Consider the following 10274-nt stretch of genomic DNA (forward strand, 5'->3'; position numbering starts at 1 on the left):
ACTGACATGTGACACAGGGAGTAATCCTGAGATTACAACCCTATTTTGAAACCGTGACCTCTGGTTATTGACCCACTCACAAGAGGGAATAGTTTTTCTTTACTCTATCAAAACCTCTTATCGTCTTTGAAAACCTCTGTTAGGCTACATCTGAACCTTGTCTGTTCCAAAGAGAACAGTCCTAACTTCTATAACCTCTCCCCATAACTGAAGTTCCTCATCCCTAGTAACATCTTGGTAAACCACCTGTGTACCGTTTTTAAAGCCTTTACATCTCTTCTGAAGTGTGGTGCCCAGAATTGTCAAAAAATAATCAGGCTAAAGCCAAACCTGCGATCTACAAAGTTTAAGCATGATCTCTTTGCTTTTATATTCTATCCTTCTATTTAGAAATCTGTTTTCTTTACAACTACCAAATCAGCTTGCTTTGCTGCCATTAAGGATTTGTGCATATGGTCACCAGGGTCTCTTGCTCATCTGCACTTTTAAAATTGTGTCATTTATACTATAGTGTGTCTTTCCATATTAGCCCTCTTAAAATGCATCACTTCACACTTCTCCACATTGACTCTATCTACCATGCTTCTGCCCATTTCTTCATCTTGTCTATCATCCTGGAATCTGTAACCTCATCACTTGCACTAACTTTGCCAAGTTTTATGTCACCTGCAAACTTTATAATGCTACTCCCTATCCCTGAGTGTAGGTTATTTATAAAAATTGAAAAGAGTAATGGACCCAAAACTGACCCTTGGAGCTCACCACTGCAAACCACCTCTTGGTATGAAAAATATCTGTCTGTCAGCACCCTTTGCTTCCTGTGACTAAGTCAGTTTTGTATCCGTACTATTGTTTTCTCAATTCCATGGACTGCTTAGCAAGCTGACTGTGTGCACTTTATCGAAAGCCCATAAATACAACATCTACTGCAGTACTTTGCAAGTAGTCTTGTCATTTACCTCATCAAAGAATTCAATCAAGTTAGACACAACTTGCCTTTAACAAATCCATGCTGGCTCTCCTTGATTAACCCACGCCTTTCCAAATGAAAATTTATTTTCTCCCTGATAATTTTTTCCAATAACTTCCCCACCATCAAAGATCAGCTGCCTGACGTGTACTTTCCCGGTTTCTCCATCTCCCCCTTTGTAAACAGTGGTATAACATTAGCAATCCTACAGCTTTCTGGCAGTACTCCTGTATCAAATTATAATTGAAAGATTGTGACCAAATCCTCTGCTATTTCTGCCTTTGCATTCTAGGTTTCCCAAAGAAGCACTCTTTCTGGATCAGATGACTTATCAACCTACAGTAATCTTTTTAGTTCATCTTCTGCCTATTTCTATCCTATCCATAAATTCGCCGCACCACCTCTCTGCCTCTATGCTAGTCCAGCATCTAGGCTTGGATGAACTATGATTTGGAGATTCCCCACCACTAACTCTATACCCCTGCCATCAACCCCGTTTTCTCCCAGTCAACTGTCTCAGGTTGAACTCAACTGTTCTTAATCTCTGAATCCAATTCATCCCTTAGTTCAGCTTTCATTTCCATATCATCTCCATCCCTTAACATCTGGCGCCAGCCCACATTAAATATTCTATAGCTTAAATCTTAATTTTGTAACCTTTAAAAGATCAGTGCTTTTCTTATCTTGAGGCTTCCGTGAATGTAATAGTCTTCTTCAGTTGTATTATACTGCTGACTATTATTCATGAAGTCATTTATTTCCTCCTACTAGAAGTAAAGTAGCTACTGGCTTCCTTAAAGTTTTCTCCATAGTACAAAACATTTTACTCAAAAATAATTGTATATGTCTTACATAAAGAAAAATTCCTGTGGCCTTTACTTTAAAGGGCCTAACATATTCTTAGATCAAAGGATACTTCTTTAAAGGAAAGCTTTGGGCTTTTGCATAGCAGAGTTCTCGTCAATCAAAGATCCAAAAAAAATGCAGGGCATCGGAGTTTTCTGAACAGGGCAAGTAACTGTGTCTCTTCAGCCACTTAGGTTGAATAATTGTTAATGAGCAGTGCAGAGCCTGAAACAGTAAGTGTCAGTCAGAAAATGGAATTCAGCATCAACTCAAGTACAAAAAGTAGATATGGATAGGACAGGAAAGTGGGATTAAAGTTGAAGATTAGCCTTAATCTTAGTAAATAGCGGAGCAGGCTCACAAAGCCATATGGCCTCCTGCTTGCATTCTTATGAAACACTTGGTCAACTTAAAAGCTTATTGACACCGATGAAAAGTTTGATATAATTGTGGAAGGTTGCTGTGCCTGATTGTAGTGCTAGGCTGGGTAGTGAAAATGGAAGCTCAGGTTACACAAGAGCAAAATTCACTGTAGGGAGTCTACACCAATATTAGAGCAGTCAAGATGACTTATTTTGCATTTGCTCATACTGTAAAGCAAGTTAGTATTGACTCTGGATTAAATGTGGAAAAGTGTTCCATTACTCAAGTCCACCAATTCCAAAAAGAAATGAACATTCACATGCAGTGGCAGCTTAATGAATTTTGTTCTCGTTGAAATTTAATTTTGCTGCTTATCCACATGATGAAATGCAGTTGTCTGAAACTTAGAAAGCTGTTATCCTGTGTTTGAATATTCAGTTAGTATCTAATCTTTTTATTTACAGCCACAAACTTTGCAGCTAGACTTTCTGATGAAGATCTTGCCTAATTATCATCACCTGAAGAAAACAGTGAAAGGAAGCTCCACTCCAATAAAAAGCTGAATAGAACCAGAGTCTGGCTCTGCAGAGGAATCAATACGTTTATTTGGCTGCAAGCATAGTCACTTAAAAGCAGTAATCTATGCTACAATAAATTAACTAATGTACAAACCTTTTGTTGAAGTGGATAATGTGTCCTTTTCAATAAAATGAAAGTAAAAATTAGGCATAATAATTAAGTAACTTTTCAGCTTCACCATTCAATTACTTTCATGCCCTTGTTTTTTTTCACATTTCTCAGTTATCCCATTCTTATAAAATAACTATAGATGATTAATCAGACATGATTTTTTTTAAGGGCTACTGTTTAAAAATCACAACGAAAATAACTGTACTCTATTATCGTCCCAAAAATCTGTTGGTCCACTTTAAGACCTGTTGGGAGCCCAGACTGTTGCCTATAAAGCTTTTGACTGTCAGCGTCGACCTGGTCAATGGCACTTGTCTCCAAGCTACGATGTAGAAAATGTTTGTCAAAATCCTGCACCTATTGTATGATGATATGATTGGATGTGTTTGTGCCTGTAGTGAGACTGCCTTTGCAGTAACCAGCAGCGTAAAGCAAGACTGCATCGTGGCTGCCCAACCTTTCAATCTCTTCTTTGCTGCAATGCTAAATGAAGCTGCCAAAAACATACCTCCGGGTATCAACATTGCGTTTCATACGCATATATTTTTCAATCTCTATAGACTGCATGCCCCCACCAACATCACAGAAACACTAATCAAAGAGCTTCTGTATGTAGATGATTGTGCCCCAGTTTCTCTCAACAACAAAGACATCTAGACTGTAAGAAATGGGACCTTTAATAAATGATACTTTTCAGAATAAGTATAGAATTCTTAAGGAATTGATAGACATAGCATAAGGCCACCTTGGCAGAGAAACTGTTTTCCTTCTCTGGGAAAACACAGAAACATTCCCTAGAAATATCAAGGTCTCCTGATTCAGGCTTCCATGTAAACATTCCTAAGTTGATAAGATCTCTTCAGTCCCCTCTTAACTATTCAAGTATCTGGTAAAGGCTAGCAAGTGGTCCTCAACATGAGGTAAACTAAACAGTGACCTTGGACATAGGGGGATATGACCACCCTAATATCTTAGGTACCTGTCCTGTATTCATTGGCAAAATGATTCAAACAAGTGATCGCCATTGGAAAAACACCAGCTCTGGAAACAAAGTATATTAATAGGTGCTTGGAGGTAGGGGACAGGCCTTGTCAGGAAGCTACCATCTTCAGATGGAAGATGGACCAAGGAATATGGAGAAAGAGCGGAGGAATAGTTTCTTAACACTTCAGCTAGAGAACAGAATGCTGCCACCACAAACGAACAAGATCAGCATACTCTGTGCCAACCATCCGTTTGTCCTCTGGAATCAGTGAACCACTCTCAACTGTCATGGGTCATAAAATTTTCCCTTCTACTTAGCTAATGCATCATATCTAAACTTTTGTCCTAATAAACTACCTTAAAATCGCTTATGAATTCTCAACCACCTATTTTGGTAATCTGTGACTCCCAAACTTTGAAAATTTGCAAACTGGTGTCACGAATGGGATTCACAGTGGTCGAGGCTTGAAATTTGAGAAGCAACAGTTTTAGGTTGTAGTTAAGCACGTGTGGAGTAGTTAAGTGAAGCCACGTGTCACATTGGCATATGCTAAGGAATGATGTATAGAGAATCTGATTGAGAAAACAAGTGTGCCTGGCACGGGAGATAGCCTGGGAATATACTGTAGGAGATTGTGAAGGAGATTATGAGTGTATTCTTGATGGACTTTCGAAAGAGTTTCAGAAAGGCAAGATTTAGTTAAAAAAAGGTTCTGATTTAGGTGCCCTACAGTGTACGTGTGTGCCTTAAAGCTGAATAAAAATACCAAGCGCTAAGGGGACGGTAGATAAGTTGCATAAGAAAAGTGATAGTTGGCAAGAACAATGCTGTTTTGCACAATTGGTTATGCTGAGAATAGGAGGCACACGATAGAGCATGTTATTCAAGGTGAAAAACTAGACCAAACATTGGAATAAAGTATTGATTTACCATCTTTTGCTGGACAGTATAAGCAGGGGATCCCAACTAATGGATTTGGTGCCTAAGGTGGGATCTTTTGCTTTGAAGTAAAAATCTGGACTAATTGAGGAGTTAGAAGTTGCAAGGGAGTTTTGAAGGATTTAATTCAGCAACATAGTTTTGCTTCCCCCCACCCCCGCGAAGCAGTCCACTTCCTGTAATTAGCTAAAATCAAACAGCTTCAGGGACAAATCAGTCAACAACGGGTATTCATGGCTGCTATCTCCAAAACTAGGGCAGCCTGACCTTTGCTGGAAAAACATAGTTGAGAGCACTTTCCCCTCTGCTCTGCCTCTTTTGTGTAATGAGGGGATGCTGGTCTGCGTGGTTACCCAAGCCTAGGCCAAGACAGTTGGAGGAGAATGGTGAAGAATCGCCCACTGTGGTCAGGGAAGAGATCACTACTGCGCACAGGCAACCTTCGACCACGAGGTTAGGGTACTGAGGAAGGAGTTAGGAATGACGGTGAACATAAGCTCTGAACCTCTACCTCATGCCAAAATGGGAAATTTTTATGACCTCACACCCAGACTTAGAGAGTAATGATTTTAAATAGTCCTAGCTGCATGCTCCCTGGAGTTAAAGTGAGAGATAGACTGGGACATTATGACCAAAGACTTATTCAAGGAGATAGAGGCTGATCTTCAAAAGGCCCAAGGGAAAGAAAACATTAATTTTCACAAGGTCCTAGTTCAGATTAAACAGGCCTCCACTGAAAGTCTGGGTGTATTTCCTGAGACTCCATAACTGTTACTGTAAGATTCAAGAGGGGGAGGATGATAGATATTTTGACTCTCCGAATTTTAAGAGCCTTTTCCTGAAAGGACTCCAACAATAAGTCCATAGCACGTTGGGCATTTATAATACCAAGACAGTGGCCTGGAATGAGTTGATCCACCGTTCCAGTATGGTCTGGGAACAGGTACATGGAAAATTCCCCCAAACACTGAAGGAGCAGTTATTGAGAATCCATTACCTAGCCAGAAATCTGGGCCATCCAGGAACTTGGTGCTAGTAGGGGGACCTTGTGCCCTGTTTTAATTGTAACCGCTTGGGACACTATGCCTGTGACTGCCACAGTATTGTAAAGGCTGACAGCAACAGTGAGCCCTGCTTTCCCCTTCTGTACAGATGAGTCCTGACCCTGTTCAGCAGCAGTTGGAGGCATACAGTGGAGGCTATGCAAATTAGTAACGGAGTTTAGCCTATTGCTGCAGTGTGTCAGGTACCCAGAAAACTAACTCCAGACCTCCTGTGACTCCAGCAGACTTCCAACAGAGAAATGGTTTCTGCTCTTTTATATGATGGAGGTGGGAGACTGGCAGACTGCACTGTTGATAATGGAGGACGTCAATCATTAATGTTAGTAGACTGACTCCTCCACCACCACCATCATCCATGATCCTTACCCCAGCCACATGAAGTAGTACTCTTACCCAGCTGAAAACATACCATACATTCAAAACAACATCAAGTCATTGTTAAAGCAGGGATTTTGAGTTGGGACAATAGAAGGCTAGGGAGAAATATTGCTTAATAATAATTATCCACAAGATGGATACAGTTCCTGTCTAGCTAAAGTATCATATGTAACCTGTTGCATCTTAATAAACTACCTTAAAATCACACATGAATTCTTGACCACCAAATTTTTGAGACCTGCCAAAAACTTTGGTCTCCAAATCTGTCTCCTAGACTGAGGTTGTGTTTCAGCCAGCACAAGGCACACGCTGTGAATCATCAGACATAACCATTGATGCTACAAGTCTCAGGGTTGTAAAAATAATTCTCATACCTTGGTAGGGTGCTCTCTAGGGATGCCATTATTGATTACTGTATCTGTGCACGCATCCAGAAAAAAATTCTACGACTCCATGATCATGTCTGGATCATGTGTGGCATTAAGCCGAAGATAAAAATCAAACTCTACTATGCCATTGTCCTTACCACCCTGCTATATGGTGCAGAATCCTGGGTCTGCTATAGGTGCCACATCAAAATTCTGGAGCGTTTTCACCAAAGACACCTGAGGTCCATCATGGGAATTTGATGGCAGGACAACATTGCAAACAATGAAATCCCATCATACAAAGCTCAACAGCAGGGTGACCAGCCTCCAGAAAATTCATATTAAATGGGCAGGCCATGTCTCCACATGGATGACTACAGAAACCCTGAGCAGATCTTCTACGGGGAACTGTTCCATGGAAAATAACATCAAGGCGGTCAGTAAGAACAATAACAGGGCACCCTAAAAAAGGGCCTTAAAAATTTCTGCATTACAGACCATCTCTCTTGGGAAATCACTTCAGCCAACTGGCTCATGTGAAAGCAAGCACTGAAACTTGATTCAACGTGTTTTGAGGATCATCTATGCTAAACCTGCAGCATCCGACATGCCCAATGGATGGACATAAGTGATGCAGTTGCATAAGTGCCCCAAACACCCAGAACAACAGTATGAACTATCAGTTCTGTAGACATCCATGCTGATCCTGCATTGGATTCTTCAATCATGAAAGGACCCACAGAAGACAATGAAATCACTTACAGCTTGGACATATTTGAGCATCGAGAAGCCTATTACAAATGCATGGATCACTAGTGCATGGCCATAAGGTCCAGTGGGTAGTAGGTCTTCTCCCATGAGACTTCCGAAACTGGTCACCACCTGATATGACAGCTTCATCCTGGTGGTATGGAGAGTGTGCAGATGTTGCATCTCCTGCACTTGCATCAACAGGTGCCATGGTAAGGAAAAGGCATGTTGGGGACGATTGAGGAGTGAACCAGGGTGTCACTTCAGAATGCTGAAAGGGTTAGGGAGGAAAAGGTGGCAACAGGCAGGAGATGGCAGAAATGGTGGAGGATGATCCATTGACTACAGAGGTTAGGTGAAATAACAAGGGGAACCCTATCATGGTTCTAGGAGGGAACGGGTGAGAACAGAAGTGTGAGAAATGGAACAGACACTGTTGAGGTGCCCCATCAAATATGGTGGAGTGGAAAAATGCTCAGTTGAGGGGAAAGGAAGACATATCAGAAGTACTGGTATGGAATATTGCATCATCAGAACTGATGTAATGGAGATGGAGAAGCTGAAAGAATGGAATGAGTCCTTACAGGAAGCAGGGTGTGAGGAGATGTAGTTGAGGTGGCTGTTGGGGTCAGTGGGTTTATATTGAAATAAAAACAGATATTGCTGGAAAAACACAACAGGTCTGGCAGCATCTGTGGAGAGAGAAACAGAGTTAATGTTTTGAGTTTGATATATGACTCTTAGGAACTAAAGAGAGGTAGAAATGTAATGGGTTTTATGCTGTTGAAAAGGGGGTGAGTATCAAGTAGAACAAAAGGGAAGGTGAGTGATAGGTTAGAAGGCTGGAGAGATTAAATAACAAAGATGTTATGGAACAAAAGGCAAAGGGAGTGGTAATGGTTGTAGTAAAGAAACAAAACATGGGTTCAGAATAAATCTTAATGGTAGATTAAAGGACAGCTCCATCTAAAAGCAAAAACATGAAAACAAGACACAGACTTACACTTGGCAAAATTAAATAAATCAAAATGGAGGACAGACCATGATCTGAAGTTATTGAACTCAATGTTGAGTCCAGAAGGCTGTTAAGGGCCTAATCGGAAGATGAGGTACTTTTCCTCAAGCTTGCATTGGGCTTCACTGGGACATTGCAGCAGGCCGAGGACAGAAATGTGAGCATGAGAGCAAGGTGATGAATTAAAATGGCAAGCAGGTTAATAGTGTATATTTGTTGATATTTATCTCCAACAATGGAGACATGGAAGAGAGCAGTTGGAGTTGGACCATGTGAAGTTGAGGGACTGGTGGTATTGGAAGCAAAATCAACAACATTTTCCTGTTCAGGGCAAGAGCAAGAAACTGCACCGATACAGTCATCAATTTACTAGAAAAGGAAGTGAGGGAGGAAACCTGAGTAGGCTAGAACAATGTGTGTTCTATATTCCGCAATAAGATAGGCATAACTAGGACCCATGTGGATATCTAAAGCAACATCTTTTATTTGCACAAATAAATTGAGTGAAAGGGTAAGTTGTTCAATATAAAAATAAGTCCAGCCAGGTAGAGGAGGATGGTGACGAATAGAAACTGGTTGGACCTCTGTTGAAGGATGAAGCAGAAAGCCCTCAGGCCAAGTGGGAAATGGAGGTGTGAGAGATTGGATGTTCATTGCAGAGAAGACAATTAGGGCCAGGCACTTGGAAAGTGTTAAAATGACAGAGGGCACCACAAGAGTCAGGGATGTAGGTGCGATAAAATGCAACCTGCTCATTATGAAAGTTGGTAACCTTAAGTTCATCTACAGGAAGAGGCTTATAAATTCATTTTCATCTCCTGGAGACTGCAGTAATAAATAAGGCTGGCGGTGAGGATGTTGCCTGCAGATGTTTCACACACCCATTTTGTCCAGCCCACAGCACACACGGTAAAGACTGCCAATCAGTCGTGCTATCACGCATGCTCAATTGCCCTCCCACCCCTCAACTGGCTAGCCATCCCTAATTGTGCGGTGACCCCAGAACTCTGATGGTGCAGAAGTACCCGAGTTGGGGCTGCTACAATCCATGTCTTTTTTAAAATGACTGTCGAAGCTGCTCCTGCCTCGCTCACATTGAGGCTTCAGGAGAGGGAAGCAGTGGGTGAAAGCATTTTTTAAAATCATGGATTGTAGCAGCCCCGGCCCAGTACTTCTGCTCCATCAGCACTCGCATTTCCACAACTTTGGAGCTCTGACTTTGGATCGGATCTGGATCTTGAACAGGAATGCAGTCCAGGAGAGGGAAGTGGCAAGAGGGTGAGTCAGGGAGAAGGAGGTTCTGCGAAGTGTGGTTCAGAGAGGGGTAAGGAGGCCACAATTCGATGGGTGGGGAGGGGGAGAGACCAGGAAGTAGGATTGGTGGCAGCTAGGGGGTACTGTAAGTACAAAGGTACGCTTTTCTTTTAAAATAAAATAAGTTTTAAAATATAAAAATTATTTCATTTACTATTGTAGGAATTTAGCAATGTAGAATATTGCAACTCAGAAGATATAATGTTTTTTTCTCTCTCTGATAAGGAAGTTGCTACAGAACCTAACTATAGTTTTAACATTGATTCCTATGGGAACCAATGATTCACTTAAGGTTGTTTCACTTAAAATCACGATTTTCAGGAATGCAGCCACAACTTTAAACGAGGACTTACTGTATCTGAAAGCAGAACATCAGAAGAAGACTGAAATGAGGGATGGGGGGTGGAAAGCAAGAGATCCATGGTCACACAATGGGCAGCATGTAATTCATACTAGCTATCAGGTTGAAGTGGGATTTGAAAAGGCCACAAGGCAGAATATATTATCCTGAATGTTCTCAGCAATGCCAGATGCAATGGAATGTGTCACAGCCAGTGCCATGATGCTGAGCATAGTGCCCTCCAGTGGGATA

General features: G+C 41.4%; 1 protein-coding gene across 1 annotated transcript in view; it reads left to right on the forward strand.

Annotated features, from left to right (window-relative positions):
• The window catches only part of dctn6 (dynactin subunit 6), a 75924-nt gene extending 73020 nt beyond the window's left edge, over positions 1-2904 (forward strand). Inside the window, exon 7 of the mRNA XM_041196813.1 lies at positions 2644-2904. Coding sequence (XP_041052747.1) covers positions 2644-2742 — 99 coding nt within the window. The 3' untranslated portion in view covers positions 2743-2904. The remainder of the gene's footprint in view (positions 1-2643) is intronic.
• The last annotated feature ends 7370 nt before the right edge of the window (positions 2905-10274 follow it).

The sequence above is a fragment of the Carcharodon carcharias genome, chromosome 1 (assembly GCF_017639515.1).
Source record: "Carcharodon carcharias isolate sCarCar2 chromosome 1, sCarCar2.pri, whole genome shotgun sequence".
Taxonomy (NCBI): Eukaryota; Metazoa; Chordata; class Chondrichthyes; order Lamniformes; family Lamnidae; genus Carcharodon; species Carcharodon carcharias.